The following is a 20,285-nucleotide window of genomic DNA, read 5'->3' on the forward strand; positions in this document are numbered from 1 at the left end:
TCTCTCTTACCTATGTCTTCACGGGGATAAGTAGACAATAACCTCTCCTCAGCTTCAATACAGTACATCATCTCCTCTAATTTCTCCCCTAGCTGATCTAGAATTTATATTGCTGTACTCAATTTAATTTATCTAGGTCTACATCCTATTCATGATCTCATATTAGTGCACCATATACAGATTCACTTTTCTTTTTTTCAACCTGTAGAGGTTCCCCAAGGTTCAAACCTATGTCCCATACGCTTTTTCGCTCTAAACTTCTTCACATGGTAAAGTTATCAGCTCTTTTTGTCTACAATACCATATTTGTGCTGATGATACCCAAATCTGCCTGTCCTTCCCAGACCTCTCCTCTTCACTCCTCTCACAAATTGAAAGCTCTTCAAGCCCTCTATCTCATCTTGGATTATTATTATTAACTTTTATATATAAGGTGACACAATGTGTCAGCATTGCTGTACAGGGTATCAAAAAAATGTTTAACAATAAGAGTATCAGAGCATAAGTATAATACAAAATGGCTGACCATAATATTAGTACATAGCACAAGTGCCAGATACAATAGCACCACAAACAGGGAAGAAGCAACAGGTGCAAGAGAAGGGCAACTTGCAGATGCTAGCAGAAGCATGTCATGGCGAGTCACAGGTGGGAATCAATATAGCACTCACTGAGAAAAAATGAAATGAATCCTTAGTGAATGGTGCATATGAAAAGCAGCCTATAGTGATTCAAACATATGAAATCCCACAAACATTTCAATACAAGTGCATGAACAAACAGAATATGTGACTCAAACAAAAGGCGCTATTAAAAAAATGTGATAGAATAATTATGGGCCTGATTCAGACCCACTCGCGAGCGGCTGTCCGCTCGCAAGTGGGTCGATGTTATGGACTGAGCATGCGCACGATGGAGGGAACTCCGTCGTGCTCATGCGCAAGACGCGACGAGCGAAGGAAAGTCCTTCGCTTGTTGTGTCCGATCAAAGGGGGCGTGCTGTCAATGTTGATTGACAGCACGCCCCCTTTGGTGGGCGTGCCGGGGGCGTGCCTCCCTGACGGGGGCGTTTCCACGGGAACGCTTCCCGCCAGAAGCCGGCCCACTGACATCACTAGTGATGTCAGTGGGAGTGATTTTGGCTCTGATAGAGCCAAAATCACTCCGGAGCTTGCGGTTGAAAACCTCAACCGCAGGCTCCGGCTCGCAAATTTGATGGTCGCGATGGTCTCGACCATTGCGACCATCACAATGCACGCTCGTATAGCCTGTGGGTGGTGACCCACAGCTATACGAGCGTCCAGGAGGACGCTCCATGAAAATGGAGCCCGGCCCTCATTCAGAGCGTGCGCTCTGTTCAGAGCGTACGGCTCTGAATGAGGGCCAATGTTCCTTAAACACAGATTAGTGTCCGTGACGAAAGTCTGGAGTGATTCTTCTCTTCTTTATCCTCCAATGTATACGTGATATCATAAAAGTAGAGCAAATATGTGTAGTACAGTTTTAAGTTCCCAAAAAAATGATAGATAGGTAATTCTTCAAAGTATTAGTGATTCATTCAAGTGGATGCAGGCGTACCCTAACTCACACTCAATATTGTAATATTAATGCATCAAAATGTTTCTTTAGTCTCTTCCCTTCGTGTTAGAACAATATAGAGCCCATACCAGAGATTTAATCAAGAAAAAAAGGGGCATACCCCACTCACTAGGAGTGCTGAATTAACACACATCCAGGTTTCTTTAAAATGTCCTGACAAATGAAAGAAGTGTACCCCACTCACGATAAGTGTAGAGGACTTGAAGCATATAAAGGTTTCTTTATGGGTCCCCCTGGTTATTTTTTCTCCATGCACACCAAAAACCCGTACCAGAAATTTAATCAAACAGTCAAAGAATGAAGGCGTACCCCACTCACTATAAGAATATGAAGTTTAAACACATCAAGGTTTCTTTAAAATGTCCTTACAAATGAAAAAAATGTACCCCACTCATGGTAGGTATAAAGGACTTCAAGCATGTAAAGGTTTCTTTATGGGTCGCCTTAGTTATTTTTCTCCATGTACAAAAAATATTTATCCTCCGTGGTGCCCATAAAAAACAAACAAAATGTATATGTACCATCCAGTATTTATTGAAACTGATCACCCTTAAAGAAGTACAGCAACAGGTGATCTGATATCAAAAAAGAGTATAATGACCTCCAGGTGATCACACATGCAGGAAAAAAACATTGAAAACACAGACAGATCCATAAATATTGTATAAAATAAAAAAAAAGAAAAGAAAAAAAAGTTCAGAATAAAAAAGGTGTAAACCTGATAATTCAGGAAAAGGCTGTTCACAATCGTGGTGTTGTCAATGCGTTTCGGCCTTTGGTAGGCCTTTATCAAGACATATCCAGAGTGTGAATGAGCCCAGTATTTAAACCTTGAACAGCCAATCCGGATACAGGAAATGACATAAGTAAGTAAGATCTCATTGGTATTGGATCATACATTAATTTTCATATATACACAAATACAAATATATTAAATCTTTCCAATTCCAGTACAATGATTATCAATCAAATAACAGTAAGTAAATCAAAAAAACATACATTCCAATCCATCTGTTACCATGGCAACCCCTTGAGTGTCACGGGAAGTGTCGTGGTTTTAACAAAGAGGACTGATGTGACAGAGGATATAAGGTAAATTATAAGAATGTAGCAGGTTGGAAACTGCTGTATTACGCCCTTCAGGAGGTTTTTAACTTTCCTGATGGTAGGAAATATTCAAGAAACTTCACTCCAGCATCCAAAACACCGGAAGTGACGTCGTGTCATATCCAACGAGGTCCCAGACCTGGTGGTGGAGCACAAATGTCCATACGTGCTTCGGACATGTCGGGTTTAACCACTCGATCTCCCGCACAAGCCACGGATGGACAAAGGGGCTCAGTTCCAAAGCCGGGAGCCGGAAGTGATCCTGCAGTTCACCCGGACTTTGGGGTGGAATGCAAAACGTCAATGACCCTCTACCCAACTTATGGGCAAACAAACAGTGTCACTGAAGTTGAAAGATTCACTGGTGACTTAGATAGTGTAAATGAAGAACATGAGGGCATTTAAAGCTAGTGAGACTGGTAGAGAGCCTGACTAGGCAAGGGAGTGAGTTCCAGAGGAGTGAGACACCTTAAGCGAAATCTTAGAGGCAAGTTTGAAACGTGACCAAGGTGGTGAGGGAGCAGTCAGAGGAGGAGCAGAGGGGGCAGGAGGGAGTGTGGACAGAGGTAAGGCTAGAGATGTAGAGTTGGAGGAGTAGTTTAGGACTTTGTAAGTAAGGATGAAGAGGTTGAACTGGATTCAAGCAGTCAATCAGAGCAAATGTATGCAATTTCTACAGGACCAGTCGACTCACATGGATTCTGTTTAAGCATCTGAGCAACCAAGCAATACCACACTTTCTTGATCAAGTAAGATTCAGATCTCCGCCTTCAACACCTAGACTACACCTACCTACTCTAGATTGGTATGATGGAAATCCCAAGACATGCTGAAGATTTCTGAACCAATGCATTATCCACTTTGAAATGCAACCTGGGAACTTTCTTACAGCAAGAACCAAGATTGCCTACATTATCTTTCTACTTCCTGGGCAAACCCTGGCATGGGCATCCCACTGTGGGAGAAATCTGACCCTATTCTATCAGACTATGACAGCATGTTAGCTACATTTAACAAGATTTTGGATGAACAAGGAGAATCTAAATCATCAGCATCTGATGCTTTGAAACTTTGTCTAGGCTCACATACTGTGGAACAATATATTTTACACTTCCAACTCTTTCATCAGAACTCTGATGGCAAGGCTGCTTTTGGCAAGGCCTCTCAGACAGAATTAAGATGAACTGGCTGCTTGAGAATTACTCACCAGTCTAGACTACCTTATATCCCTTTGCAACAAGGTGGATCTCCTAGGAAAGGGGTGAAGTAGAGTTCCCAAGGTTCATCCTATTCTACAATGACAGCCTCTGTCTCTCAATTTAGAGGAACTCATGCAAGTAGTAGTTCTTGTCTCATCCCAGAATAATGTGAAAGACATTTCTGAGTAAACCTCTATTTCTATTGTGTCATTCATGCAACTGTTAAACACCCTATATGGTGTGAATATTTACCTATCCTGTCCATCTGGACTCTTGAGCAGTTGGGAACTTCACAACAGAAGCAAGTAGTTGGCCATCCTGTTAACCTCAATCTATCTTACTTTTTAGACATTAATCACATTCCAGGTGTTACTATCAATTAGCAGACTCTTCCAGTGAATACTACTGTGGGAATACTCCACTCTGAGTCTATCTCCTTTCTTGTCATACTGAAGGCCTCCAGCCAACTTATCCTCACATTCCCCTGGTTATGGCAGCATAACTCGCATGTTGATTGTATGAGTCCTCAGGTCCTTGCTTGGGTTTTCTCTTGCATTGGGAAGTGCCAAAAACACAAATTATTAATCACTGCTCCACCTCAGTCTCTAAAAATGTTGCCATTACTCCAACTTAAAAAGAATTCCAGGACGTTTTCAACAAACAAGCTGCACTCTTCCTCCACACCAAGACTGGGATTGCCCTATAGATCTAATACCAGGGGAAACTCCTCCCAGGGGAAAGGTGTATACACTCTCTTCCTGAAACCCAGTAAATGTCTGAATATATAAAGTAGAATCTGAAAGGACATTTTTCCACCCTTCTACATCTCCTGCTGAGGTAGGGTTCTTTGCCAAAAGAAAAGATGGGGGACTATGACCATGCTGGAATGTTCTGGCTGGACGAATGGATATTGCTGAGTATCAGAGACTATGGCACAGTCTCATGGACAAAATCCTGGAGAATCTACAGGAAGCCACAAAACTTCTTTGCCATCTAAACCAGAGCCTGGTGATGTGGGGTGAGAGAACTGTAGACATATAGACCCCTGCATAGGTGTGGACCCAAGGGCTGATTCACTACCATATGTGATTATGCACCCAATCAGCCAATTGTTACATTCTGAGCATGCATTCACATGTACAAACTAGCCACTGCATCGGGACTATGATCGCAGAGGCCATGCAGACCCATTGCAGAGTGATTGACATTAAGTGCCATTTGTAGGTGGTGATGGGGGGGTAGTCAGAGAATCGCAGGTGTGCTAGTGCATTCACACGCCATTGCAATTTCTAAGTAAGGTCAGAACTTGTGCAAGTGTGCATGAGGCTGCGATGGTACTCGATTTTACAGATTGTTTCACAGTCTTGCTAAACAGTACGTATGTGTGCTGAGTAAAGTGGGCGTCCTTGTGCAGTGTTGAGAAAGAATTGCGATTGCAATGTATTAGCATACTATCGCAGTTGAACTGTGTGCGTAATCGCTATTGCATACGCAGTTGTATACGGTAGTGAATTAGCCCCAAAGTTCAAGCAGCAGTTGGTTATTTTATCTGAAGCATAGGATAACCTTGTCCAGTGACACTCATTGCTCCTGATATCATTATGACAATAGATGGTGATACTAGTTATCAACAAGAACTGTTGCTGCATAAGGATGTGTCCTCTTACACCTTTCATTTTTTGCTTCATTTGTCACAAGATGCTTAGTACGGCTAAGACTTTCTACCATGAGTAGCAGTTGGATAAATTGCTGATTAAGGAAGCAAATTTTAAAAAAATCTCACAAGGCGTGGCTTAGCCACATAGTCCATGGCATGGCAAATTTGGCCATATGGCTAGATTTTAGGAAAGGTGTATGTGGACACATCTGTATGTCTATACATGTGTCTCTATGTGTTACTGTTCTAAAACCTGCATGGGTATGGACTCCCATTTCAGGTATTGCCCACACCCTGCAGAGCTAGCCTGGGGCAAAGGGAGGTGTATCACTCTAAGTACACCTTGCACCACACCTCACACTGAAGAAAGGTTACAAAATTAATTCCATCTTTCACATAGCAGCATGGACTTTGCCTGTGCTGCTCTTTTCCTCTGGAACGCTCTCTGGACCTCATACAGAGTCGGTCGGAAGCGCTCGCAAGTTAAGTCATTAAGATGGGATCGTTAGCTGGACAAGCGAGGGGAGGATGCGGCCGTAAGACTAAAAATACGCCCCCTTCTCGTTCACATTACACGTCATCTAAAGGCATATAAGGATTAATCGAGACCATCGGGAACCATCGGAGCTGCTCGTAGAGCTTAAGGTTGACCATACCCTCTCTTAAGCACTACGATCTAGTCAGTGTAAAAACCTCCCATGTCACATGTGCCATGACACTACTTAGTTAATTATGCACTCCCATAAAACGCCGTTTGCATAGTCAGACGCTCCTGCATTCGGATCTCCACTCCCCCGTTCACAGGCACCTTCCACTGTTACAACCCACAAACACCTCATCCTGTCACTCAAACTGGCTGTGTTCAAGGAGAGAGCAATTTCTGATCGTAATAGCTAGTTTGCACACGCGCATTGCGAATTTTACGCATGCGCAGTTTAGAGAACATCGGTGGCGTACAACCAAGCTTCCGCCACGACCGACTCTGAATGAGGTCCTCTGTCTCTCTGTCAGACTCTCCACCTCTACACAAAACTTCAAACGGGCTCTCATTTCTTCATCAATGCCTTTCACCTCTCAACCTAACCCATTGCCCCCTGCTCCTTGCTCACTGTCTCTCACCTCTGTGTCAATCTTGTCTGTCTGCTCCTCCCATGTAGACTGTAAGCTTGCATGAGCAGGCCCCTCTTTCCTCATGTGCTTTGCCTTCCCTCACGTCATCTTCCCACTGCCTACAATGGCAGTTTCCCTTTTGTATTATGATCAAACCATGTCCATGTCCTGCAATGTTCTGCACTGTAAGTGACTTTGGGCCTGATTCAGACCCGCTCGCGAGAGCTGAGCGCTCGCAAGCGGGTCGGTTGCCCAAGTGCGCATGTGCACGATGGAGGCTGCTCCGTCGTGCGCATGCACGAGACCCAAATAACGACGGCCAAGCCGTCGTTATGGGTCTCGCACCAAAGGGGGCGTGCTGTCGATGGTGATTGACAGCACGCCCCTTTGGTGGGCGTGCCAGGGGCGTAGCTGTCCAGACGGAGGCATTCCCACGGGAATGCCTACCATCTGGGGCCGGCCCCACTGAGATCACTAGTGACATGATGTAGTGATGTCTGATAGAGCCAAAAGCACTCCAGGGCTTGCGGCAGCGAGACCCTACCGCAGGGTCTCGTCGCAAGCCCGATGGTCGCGATGGTCTTGACCATCGCGACCATCATTTTGGCCGCTCGCTATAGCTGTGGGTGGTCACCCACAGCTATGCGAGCGGCCAGGAGGCCGCTCCAAAAAGGAGAAGGGACAGCCCTGATTCAGAGCGAGCGCTCTGAAAGAGCATCCAGCTCTGAATCAGGGCCTTTGTTCTAGTTTTAGTCATACTGTTTCTATCTACCTTGTAAGGTGCTTGCAGACCACTTGTGGTGCCATATAAATAAAGGAAAATAATTAACATGGCTTGACTGACATCACAATAAAAAATTGGCATTCTACTTCCCAATGATCTCAGAATAATTTAAAAGAGTCAAAAGAGCAACTATTTTCACAAAATAAGATCTCAGCGGGGCATACAAACTCATCAGAATATGCCAGGGCGACGAGTGGAAGACAGCCTTTAATACCCAGGATGGGTATTACAAGTATCTGGTAATTCCCTTTGGTCTGTGCAATGCTTCTGCGGTTTTCCAAAACGTTGTTAATTAAATCTTTTGGAACTTGCAATATGTCACTGTAGTCATGTATCTTGATGACATCCTCATCTTTTCCAGAAATATTGAGTGTCATTGCAGAAATATTGAGTGTCGCACTGCTCCAGATTTACTTGTTATGCTGGGGTCTGCAAAACTCAAGAGATCATTCTTCAGGACCATTGGTTGCCTACACTCCAGCAAGATGTGAAGCAATTTGTGGCAGCTTATTCCAATCCAAATGTGTGCAACATAAGATTTCCTAACAGTCTCCGGCAGTACAACTATTATCCTGTCACAAACTCTCGGATGGATGGTGGATGCAGCCCGTATTTAGGGTATCGGCTGGACCTATGCTTGAGGCGCGGGGTCTAATGTGCCGGCGGTATTCACCAGGGACCCTCTCAAGAAGGTTTGGACTTGGCTGCATCCGACACACAGGTCGCGGCCCTCAGGTTAGGTTCCCCTATACGGCTGCTGGTGAGTACTGGATGTAGTGCAGAAGAATAACATAGTCGACAGGCCAGGTCAATACCAAACAGATAAAACGGTACCAGGGAGCAGACATAGATGGGTCACAGGGAGTAGCCGAGGTCAGAACCAGATATCAGGAGTACTACAAAGGAGTCAGGCGAAATCAGAGTCAAAAACAAGCCTAGGTCAAGATAAGGATAACAGGTGAGTACTGGAACGCTGGAGTATGGTATGGAGCCTATACTCTGGCACCTGTCTGGTGCCAGAGACTCCCTCTTATAGGGAGAAGTCCAAATCTCGCGCCTGTCCCTTTAAATCCCTTGCAGGTCGATGCGCGCGCTTCTAGGAGAGCTGCAGCCACCTGTACTTATGAGGAGAACCCAGCACTGACATCATGGCAGCGGGCGCCGAGGACTCTCCGCCCGCTGCTCGTCACCGACAGAGGTTCCAGTGCTGCCGGACCTGGTAAGTAATAGCCGGTGTCCGGTGCATTGTGACATTACCACTGTCAATTCCAAGTATTTGTTGGACCCACATATCTATGGACTTTATAACCGATATACCTCATTCTAATAAATATACCACCATCTGGGTTGTAGTAGATCAGTATTTTAAGATGGCTCATTTTGTACCACTCTGAGGACTTCCTTCCACTTCAGTTCTGGCAAAGGTATTCACTCAGGAAATCTTCCATCTCCAAGCATGCCCTGCGGAGTTCAAAATGTGGCCAAATTTTGGTGATCTCTGGGGCTGATTCAGAGCCGCTCGCTCTGAATCAGGGCCGGGCTTTTTTTTGGGATCGGCCTCTTGGCCGCTCGCATAGCTGTGGGTGACCACTACCATTGATCCTCTGCATCCATGCTGTTTCATGCAGTAAATGGGTTACAGCCTCAAGTACCATTGTTTTCTTCCATATCATCATCCTCTGTTCTGGCAACTGAGTCTTTCCGCCAAAACTTCTCCAAAAACTGGCAGCGGGAAATTACCTCTCTTAGTGTCTCAAAGCTACAAATTTTATGCAGACAAGTCCTGGAGAGTTTTTCCAAGTTTACAACTTGGAGACATAGGGCCTGATTCAGAGCCGGACGCTATTTGCACTCGCTCGTTCAGAGAAAGGGGCCGGCTATTTAAATTGAGCGCTCACTCTTTGCGGTCTGTTGACGCCTCTATGTCTGAGCGAGCGAACAAAACATGCGCTCGCTATTTTGTAAAGACGCCCCCTGGCCGCTCGCATCCTACGTCATCTCCGCTATTTATTTGATTAATCAAGAACATCTTTAAATCCAGATTTAGGCATGGTCATCTTTAAAACATCATGGACTGGAAATGATATAGTCCTGAGGAGAGAGCTTGGGTCACTGCCTCCAATGTGCAACACCATGATTAGTCTGAAAATCTTAATTTCCCTTCAAAGCCACAAGCCAAGTGTCCAGTGGCCAGTCCTAACAGGGGGTACTGTCACACATTGGGGTCTGGGTCCTCATTACTGGGTCTGGCAGTGTCACCTTAATGCCATCTGTGTTCCCTCTGGCCATCTGGGCATCGCTGCGACCTGTGGTCACTCATCTATAAATGTGGCTGGTGTTCCACCCCCAGGAGTTCCCAATGTTCTGAACCACGGGCCCCGCCATCTTGGATGCGATCATATCACCCGCTCTGCCAACCAGCTTCCAGCAACTTCAGTCACATATCTTGCCCAGCCTATCAGCGCTTACGGATTTCTATTTAAACCTGGATCTGCTGACAGCACATAGACAGTACAACTTCTCTCCCTAAAGATCAGTACCTTGGCTCCTGGTTCTGTTTTGCATTTTTTTTTCCAGTTTCCCACTTCAGTATTTCCTACACAGCATTCTGCACCTGTTCTAGTTACTTGCTTAGTATTTGCTTCAAAGCATTTTGCATGCTGGAGGTGAGGGGACATCCAAGTACTTAACGTACTTACAATGGAAGAGGACATTCTATCTAACATTCGGGTTGATAACCATTGCGAGATAACATTTTGATAACCGTTGCGAGATTTTGATATGCCTTTGTCACGGCCAGGGTATTTCAGCATGGCGCTAGGCGAGTGTTACCTGTGAGGTCATTGTGGCGGGGGCTGTCTGGTGGCGGAGCTGGTGTCTGGCGGGGGGCTTTGGCTGCGCGCGTTGTTGTGCGGGCCTGTTGTCACTCTGCACTGGTAAGACCTGGCGGCATCTCCATTCCGTTTGGCATGGGCGCTGCCATCTTCCCTTCTGGCCATGTGATGCGGCTGGCCAATCCTGGTGAGTCACATGTTCCCTCCGGCCAGTAACAGCACGGCATGGGGTATTTAGGAAGGGTCAGTGCCTTCCTTCTTTGCCAGTGCAACATGTATCTCAGCCTAGCTGAGAGGGAGTTCTCTGTGCTTATCCTGCTCCTGTGAATTCGCTGTCTGCCAGTCTGCCTGTCAGCTCCTAGCTCCCACTGGACTACCCCGCTTCCTCCATCACCCTTGGCCATACCTGGCTTGATTATTTTCAGTTCACTACCTGCATACCTGGTTTGATTATTTTCAGTTTCACTACCTGCACACCTGGACAGCTCTAATTGTTTCTACTTGGACATTAGCCCTTTTACTCCCACCACAGAACTCTTGTGCACATTATATATTCCTGGACTTTTATTTACTGCCACATTATATGTCTACTCAAGCACTTATTAAAAATCCTAGTTTTATTTTCAAATCTGCTTCTGTGATCGCTCCTGCTACCACCCCGGGTCCACAAACAACCCAGAACATAACAGTTGGCACTGGCCCCATGGAGCCGGCCACGGTTCAGGAGTCAGGAGTGGATTTGTTCCGGTGCATTTCTGGTCGTTTAGAAAATCTGGAAAACATCCAGCATCAGATGGCTCAATTTCTGCAAGAGATGTCGAAGCGACAGGATAGTTTGCAAACTTCCTTTTCTACCCCTGAAGTACCAGCATCTACATCCGCATCAGCTTCTGGGAATACAGGAGGCAGATCATTTCCCCGCTTACATCTTCCTTTACCAAATAAATTTGACGGCAATCCTAAACTCTGCCGAGGATTCCTAAATCAGTGTAACATACATTTTACCCTGCAGCCTGACAACTTTCTAACTGCAAGAACTAAAGTGGCTTATATAGTCTCTCTGTTATCCGGCCAGGCCTTGGAATGGGCTTCCCCACTCTGGGAGCGCTCAGATCCGCTGCTAGATAATTATGCAGGCTTTGTGTCATCCTTCAGGAGGATTTTCGATGAACCTGGGCGTACTGTATCAGCATCATCAAACATCATGACACTGAGACAATGGGTCCGTCCTGTCAGTCAATATGCAGTGCAATTTCAAATTTTAGCATCAGAGCTCAAATGGAATGAGGAAGCCCTCACCTCGACCTTCTGGCATGGGTTGTCAGACCGACTAAAGGATGATCTAGTCACTCGAGAGCTTCCTACTAATCTGAACGACATGATTTCGTCGTGTATCAAAGTTGACCTATGCTTCAGGGAACGTCAGGCTGAAAAAAAACAGAACTGACCGGCAAAGGTCATTTACCCCCTCCATTTCTACCCGTCCCATTCCTTCTCCTACTGAAGAGGAGCCTATGCAGGTGAATCATACACACCTCTCCAAAGAAGAACGTCAGAGAAGAATGCAAAAGAACCTCTGTCTGTACTACGGAGAGTCCGGTCACCTGCTGATCTCCTGCCCCCATAAACCGGGAAATGCCAAATCCTAACTGACCCTGGAGACATCAAGTTAGGAGTTATGAACCCGTCTCCAAAAATTAAAGATTTCACGATTACCCTAGCCTTGGATCTTAAACCCAAACCTGTCTTTGCTACTGCTCTACTCGACTCTGGAGCAGCCGGAAATTTCATAACGTCTAGTTTCATAGATAAATTTCAGATTCCTTGTTTGTCTCTCAACCATGCCATCTCTCTGACCTCTATAGACGGACGCCCTCTAACTAACGGGATAGTCACCAAAGAGACTCAACCAGTATTGGTCCGAATTGGGGCACTTCATTCTGAGTCCTTAAAATTCCTGGTGATATCAGAGGCCTCTCAAGAAATTGTTCTTGGTCTACCGTGGTTACGTCAACATAATCCCATGATTGATTGGAATTCTATGCAGATTCTGTCATGGGGTATGGACTGTCAGAAATCCTGTCTTCCAAAAATTCGACCTGTGAGAAAGACAGTTCCATTAGTTTCTTCTGCCATTCCCAAGGAATATCAGATGTTCACCGACGTTTTCTCTGAACAACAAGCAAATATCTTACCCCCTCATAGGGAATGGGACTGTCCAATTGAATTGATACCTGATAAGATACCACCTCGTGGTCGTACCTATCCGCTGTCCTTGCCTGAGACTCAAGCCATGACCGAGTACATCCGGGACAACCTGGCAAAGGGGTTCATTCACCCCTCTACTTCACCTGCAAGAGCTGGGTTTTTCTTCGTTGGGAAGAAGGACGGTGGTCTAAGACCATGTATCGATTATCGAGGCCTTAATGACATTACTGTAAAGAATCGATACCCTCTTCTCCTGATTACTGAGTTGTTTGATAGGGTCAAGGGCTCTGTCATTTTTTCTAAATTAGATCTGAGAGGGGCTTACAACCTCATTCGTATCCGAGCTGGCGAAGAATGGAAGACCGCTTTTAATACCAGAGATGGACATTTCGAGTATTTAGTAATGCCTTTTGGATTGTGTAATGCCCCTGCTGTCTTTCAAAGTTTCGTTAATGAGATTTTCTGGGATCTGTTATATGTTTCGGTTGTTGTCTATCTGGATGACATACTGATTTTTTCACCCTCTGTGGCTAAACATCAAGAACATGTTAAAGAAGTTCTGACCCGTTTGAGAGAAAACCACCTTTACTGCAAACTGGAGAAGTGCGTCTTTGGAGTGCCCAGTGTACCTTTTCTCGGCTATGTAATTTCTGGCTCCAGTTTAGAAATGGACCCCAAGAAGGTACAAGCAATTCTGGATTGGACCCGACCTCAGACACTGAAGGCCATCCAGAGATTGTTGGGCTTCGCCAATTATTATAGACGCTTCATTAAGGGATTTTCTACACTGCTGGCTCCCATTACAGCCTTGACCCGCAAAGGTGCTAATCCTGCCCAATGGTCACCTGAGGCGATGTCTGCCTTTCATCTTCTAAAACAGGCCTTTATCTCAGCACCAGTTCTTCGACAACCAGATCTGGACAGGCCTTTTTTGTTGGAAGTAGACGCATCATCTGAAGCTGTGGGAGCAGTCTTGTCTCAACGTTATGAGGACAACCGAGTCCATCCGTGTGGGTTCTTTTCTAAAAAATTCTCACCTGCCGAAAGGAACTACGCCATAGGTGAGCAAGAACTACTAGCTGTAAAGTTGGCGTTGAAGGAATGGAGATATTTGCTAGAAGGCGCCAAGTTTCCATTTACTGTATTTACGGACCATAGAAATCTCCTATTTCTCAAAAGCCTCCAATGTGTGAGTCCTCGTTTGGCCCGCTGGGCAATATTCTTTGCCAGGTTACAGTTCACACTCACCTTCCGGTCTGGAGCACTTAATCAGAAGGCTGATGCCCTATCGAGATCTCTCCTCTGTGATGATCAATCTGAAAATCAAAGCAATACCCCTGTCTTGGAATCAAGAGTTTTCGCCGCATTACAACTTCAGCCTCCTACGGGAAAATCATTTGTGGCCCCGGAATTAAGGAAGCAGCTTCTCACTTGGGCACATTCCTCTCGCTTCGCAGGGCACTCAGGCACTCGGAAGACCTTGGAGTTCCTGAAAAGACACTATTGGTGGCCTTCTATGAAGGCAGATATAATGGAGTTCATCTCTTCCTGCTCCTCCTGTGCCCAGCATAAATCATCACGACAAGCTCCAGCTGGGGAATTGCTTCCATTACCTACTCCATCACGTCCATGGACACATCTCTCCATGGATTTCGTCACAGACCTGCCAGTCTCTCAAGGTTTCAACACTATCTGGGTTGTAATAGACCGATTTTCTAAGATGGTCCACTATATACCGTTGAAGAAGTTACCTTCTGCCCCTGACCTGGCACAGTTGTTTGTCCAACACATATTTCGTCTACATGGCCTTCCTGCTGAAATTGTCTCTGACTGTGGTGTGCAGTTTACTGCAAAATTCTGGAGGGCTTTGTGTTCTGTTCTTCAAGTGAAATTAAACTTTTCCATGGCCTACCATCCGCAAAGCAACGGCTTCCCTGAGAGAGTTAATCAAGATCTAGAGACTTTCTTAAGAATTTTTATGTCATCTTCCCAGGACAATTGGGCTGCCTTGCTACCGTGGGCTGAGTTTGCACATAATGCTTCCTACCACTCGTCAACTAACCAAATGCCATTTCAGGTTGTATATGGCCTTCATCCTCATGTTCCCGAATTCCGAAGCCTGCCTGTTTTCGATGTTCCGGCCGTGGAGGACACAGTGCGGAATTTTGCTGCCATCTGGACTCAAGTACGGTCTGATTTGTTGAAGGCATCCTCTCGCTATAAGACCCAGGCTGATAGAAAGCGTAGAATAGTTCCACGCATGCAAGTTGGAAGCCAGGTCTGGTTATCCACCCGGAATCTTCGTCTGAGGGTTCCTTCTATGAAATTTGCACCACGCTTCATTGGTCCCTTCTCCATAACAGAAGTCATTAATCCAGTGGCCTATCATCTACAGTTACCCCATACCTAAAAATCCCTAATTCCTTCCATATTTCCTTATTGAAGCCCCTGGTCCTGAATAAATTCCATAGTGCTCTACCTGCTTCTCCTCGAGTCCAGACGGAGAGAGGAGTTGAGTTTGAGGTTGCCCAGATCTTGGACTCTCATCTACGCAGAGGTCATCTACAGTATTTGCTGGACTGGAAAGGTTACGGTCCAGAGGAACGTTGCTGGACCGATGCTCGTAATGTCCACGCTCCCACACTCATCAGGAGATTCCATTCTGCCCATCTGGAGAAGCCTGGTGAGTGTCCTGAGGCCATCCCAAAAGGGGGGGTACTGTCACGGCCAGTGTATTTCAGCATGGCACTAGGCGAGTGTTACCTGTGAGGTCATTGTGGCGCGGGCTGTCTGGTGGCGGAGCTGGTGTCTGGTGGGGGGCTTTGGCTGCACGCGTTGTTGTGCGGGCCTGTTGTCACTCTGCGCTGGTAAGGCCTGGTGGCGTCTCCATTCCGTTTGGCATGGGCGCCGCCATCTTGCCTTCTGGCCATGTGATGCGGCGGGCCAATCCTGGTGAGTCACATGTTCCCTCCGGCCAGTAACAGCACGGCAAGGGGTATTTAGGAAGGGTCAGTGCCTTCCTTCTTTGCCAGTGCAACGTGTATCTCAGCCTAGCTGAGAGGGCATTCTCTGTGCTTATCCTGTTCCTGTGAATTCGCTGTCTTCCAGTCTGCCTGTCAGCTCCTAGCTCCCACTGGACTACCCCGCTTCCTCCATCACCCTTGGCCATACCTGGCTTGATTATTTTCAGTTCACTACCTGCATACCTGGTTTGATTATTTTCAGTTTTACTACCTGCACACCTGGACAGCTCTAATTGTTTCTACTTGGACATTAACCCTTTTACTCCCACCACAGAACTCTTGTGCACATTTATATATTCCTGGACTTTTATTTACTGCCACATTATATGTCTACTCAAGCACTTATTAAAAATCCTAGTTTTCTTTTCAAATCTGCTTCTGTGATCGCTCCTGCTACCATCCCGGGTCCGCAAAAAACCCAGAACATAACAGCCTTTTCTTCTTGTTCATCTTGTATGGAGCTTGATGACACTAGTTTTGTTATAAGCTGTTTCATTTTATTTGTTTGTAAGTGTAAGGACATGCAGCCAGGGTAGGCAGGGGAGGCAGAGCCTACCCTGTCATACTCCTGAGATTTGATATTAAATGATTATAATAATACATTGAATATATTTATAACTTATAAACATCTTCTTTGTTTATTGTAATCACTTTTGTAGTTAACGCTCACTAGGTTTGTTGATCTCCCTGGGACTGCAGGAAGATGAGAGAAATGAGGCAGCAACAGCTCAGCCTCACTTCTGCATAGTCAGACACTGCTTGCAGATGTGGGGGTGGGGCCACACCACAGGCAGTAAGCTGCACAGAAATAGAGCTAATAGAGGCATACCTCTGAGTATAGGAGGCGTGCCTTGAGCACTGGTGGACACCTTGGCTGTGTCATGTGACCAGGAAGTGCACTGCAGTGTCTAGAGATCAGAACTGTCAGCAGCAGCAAGAGAAGACACAGTGATGCAGGTAGTCGAATCAATGGATACTGAAGCTTAGTGTAGGGGGGGGGAGAGTAACAGTGAGTAGGGGATGAGACAGGCTCCCAGCACTTAGACCCATCTCTATGTGTGCCTCCCCAGCCATTGTCCTCACCGCACGTCACTGATTAATAAATATATCCAATTTATGATATTGACTGTATGTCACTATTGTGTAAATTATCTTTTTATGTATTTATGCAGAGTCCTAAAGGGTGTTTAACATAATATTACATCAGAAGGGAAGGACAAAAAGACCCAGAGATATTCCCTTAATCACATGGAGGCAGTAAGGATGGGTACAGACTGAACAGATATATCTGCAGATTGAATGATCTGCAGATATATCTGTAGATGATGATTGTTCGTACACACTGAACAACGAATCATCTTTATTCAGTATGTAGTAGGGGGTGGGTCCTGCTGGCCGGGGGGTAGGTACCCCAGCAGCTGCAGCTGCATGTGTATGGGCGGTCTGTACACACTTGCCGATGGACAGATACAGTATGTCTACAGATATATCTGTCCATCGGCTGTGCAGCACAGCCAATGCAATATGTCTGTGAACAAAGTTGTTCACAGATATATCGCAGGTACACACTGGCCGACGGGCAGCAGATATATTAGCTAATCAATTGATCAACCAATATATCTGTCAGTGTGTACCCAGCTTAAGAGTTTTTAATCATAACAATTGAACTTAGGCCCTCATTCAGAGCCACTCGCTAGCGGCAGTACGCTCGTTCCGAGCGATGTTCGCACATCTGCGCATGCGTACGGTTTTTAGTACGCATGCGTGAACCAGTCAGTGCGGCCGAAAATCGTTGGTACGCAATATAGCGAGGGCCTGCTATTTTGAGTGACAGAATGAGGCGTATGTGGGTGGTAAAAGGGGAAGGTGCTTGAAAACGGGGAGTGGAGATCCGAACGCAGGCGTGCTTAAAGGTCAAAACGGGCGTTTTAAGGGAGTGCATAATTAATACAGCAGCGTCATTGACCACGTCACTTGGTTTTTTTTAACTCAGAACTGCTCGCAAAATAGCGGTTGAAAACACCAACCACAAGAATAGCGAGCAGTTCATACGCTGTACGATGTACTCGATTAATCTAATAAATAGCGGACATGACGTATGGTGCGTGCGGCCAGGGGGCGTTTTTATCAAATAAACGAGCGTATGTTTTGCTCGCTCGTTCAGACTTAGAGGTGGGAACAGACTGCAATTTGCGAACGGATCATTTGAATAGCCACCCCTTGTTTTAGAACGAACGACCACAAATAGCGAACGGCTCTGAATCAGGCCCTTAGTTGGTGGATTTATAAAGGAAATTTACAATATATGAATTTTTGGACACTGGAGTGTTTATTGTCATTATTACACAATTTTTCAGATTAGCAAAGCCTGAGAATAATGGCCGGGACAGTGTTAAGAGCAGAAGTGAGGGTGGAGTTGTAGAGTGAGACAGCTTATTCAGAAGAGGGCATGATTCAGATATGTACGCTAATGCATTCGCAGCTGTGATTCTGTATGCAGCTGCTGTGTGAAAATATGCTAATGCTATAGCTGCCTGGAAGTGTATTGAGACGCCCACTGACTGCTTCGTAGGTCCAAGCAAGTGTATGTATACACACAGTAGTGGTCACAGATCCTTTAATAAGCAACCTTCTAAGTAACCCAGTTGTCACGCCTAATGGGTATGGGAATGCTTTCTGTGTACGGGATTGCAATTGTAGGGCTGACACACGCACCCAAATAGGTTTTTCGATACACCTGCGTTGTTGCTGCCAATCCCTGAAACCGCCCCTAAATGGTCCCAGACTGTCAATCACTTTGCAAAGAAATCCTCACTGCAGCTGGCATCGCTAAGGTACGTTGGCATGCTGGAAATGTGACCGTGATGCATGTGCAGTTAGCCGATAATCGCTCAACTGCATAAATATCAGCATTTCATACATCTCGGATTCAGGCCCAGAGATGAGTGAGAGGAAAGAGTCAGAGTTGTACACTATGCCGCTGTTTTCACAGTTGTGCAACTATCTGCCGTCTGCACATGTGTCAACATACATTACCATAGTCGCTCGCAGCAACTATTTATTTGTGTGATTGACAGTCAGGGAGCATTTGGGGGAGGTAAGAGGGAGTGGTGGCAAGGAATGCAGGGGTGTGCTGTGACCGTTTCAGGGGCGTGTCTCACCCAGCAAGCCTGTACGCAAGCAATATGGTTTTGGCATTTCAATTCCCATGGCCATTCTGCAGCATTATAGTCTCACCATGCAGTCTCTGGGCTGGCCGCTCCAGAAAAAATGGGGCGGACACACCCCATTTCTGGGAATGTCGGCCACTCCGCTCCTGCACCGCCCCTTAAATGCCTCTGCCTGTCAATCAGGCAGAGGCATTCAAAGGCTAGCATGATCAGGAATCTGCATTCAGCAGTGCACTGCTGAATTAGCCCCTCAGTCATGACTGCAACAATCGATCTGCGACCGATGCTGCGTCTTTGTACTCAAATACTGAGACATTTTACGCTGATGCTTGGATCTGCAAAGCTGAAGGTGGGCGTCTCAATGCATCTCCCGGCGGCTGCCACATATTTTCGCATCACAGCTACGTACACATATGCAGAGGCGGCGGCATTAGGGTACAACTCAGAATCAGGCCCATGGTCAAGAGCAGCAACATTACTCTTTCTGAGTGAAATCTTGGTGGAAGGGGGTGGGATTGTGAAAGGGAAAAGTCAAAGGAGAGAACATGGTGGTCAGAGAGAGGGAGGGAGAAATTAGTGAACTCTGAAATGTCACAGCAGTTGGAGAAGACTGGAGAGGGTGGTCCATTGTGTGAGGCTGAGGTGGAGGAGGTAAGGGAGGGCAGCTTGGAAGCAGCATCATTTATGAGATTGTTCAGTGAAATCACTCAGGATAAGAGGATAGTTTATATCTTGTGGTATTTATAGTTCTTTGTTTTCTATTCCCATGGTCCAGCTCAGAACAGTTCTCCTGCAAAGCAGCACCAGTTTGCCACAGTAGGTTCTTCTCTAGCAGCTACCGGGCTGACTCTTTCTGGAATAATTGCATTTGCAATAAATCGCTTTCGTAAGAAAAGTAAGTACATTTTTCAATTATTTGTAAACAATCTCAAAATAATAGGTTGTGAATAGGCCTAGGTGAAAATCTAATATTTTAATACATGTTTATATACCTGTACATGATAAGTATAATGTCACAAATGTAGACTATATTAATATCTGACTAACTCTTGATACATAGATAATGCAAAGTATGAATATTTTGACAGCATCTTAAGGTTTCAGTTGAACTGGATGTTTTATGAGATCTATTCCACAATCTTAATACTATCATTTATCACTGCTATCTGGTTTGACAATTGCCCTGACAATAGTTTAAAAATGTTTAAATGTATTAAACTGTAAAATGTTAACTGCTCTATGTCATACTGTAGTTGGGTAAGGTAAACATTATCCATTTGCACACACACACACACATGTGAAAATTGTACTATATACTTATAAAACACATAATTTTGTAAAATACATTAGCTAATTTAATATATACAGCTCAGCATAACACATCACCACTCTTACTAAGGAGATAAAATCTAATGGACAAGGTCCTTTCCAATTATGTGCTTGATTGTGTAAAAAATATATTAAATAAAGTACCAGCATGCAGGGGAGGCTTGCTGGGACCTCTAGTTCTATTGTAAAAGGCAATATTATTTTATCTATTGTTTACACAATCATCCCAGCACCCACCACCCAGGGATGCCAGGAATAGCCCCGG

At 45.5% G+C, this 20,285-nt stretch overlaps 1 protein-coding gene across 2 annotated transcripts in view; it reads left to right on the top strand.

Moving 5' to 3' along the window:
* The window catches only part of LOC148537611 (E-selectin-like), a 228,256-nt gene that overhangs the window by 170,417 nt on the left and 37,554 nt on the right, over positions 1–20,285 (top strand). For both annotated transcript variants that reach the window (XM_088460535.1, XM_088460536.1), the window contains one exon: positions 19,467–19,586. In XM_088460535.1, the coding sequence (XP_088316661.1) occupies positions 19,467–19,586 (120 nt within the window). The remainder of the gene's footprint in view (positions 1–19,466; positions 19,587–20,285) is intronic.

The sequence above is a fragment of the Taudactylus pleione genome, unplaced genomic scaffold (genome assembly GCF_031769625.1).
Source record: "Taudactylus pleione unplaced genomic scaffold, aTauple2 ptg000048l, whole genome shotgun sequence".
Lineage (NCBI taxonomy): Eukaryota > Metazoa > Chordata > Amphibia > Anura > Myobatrachidae > Taudactylus > Taudactylus pleione.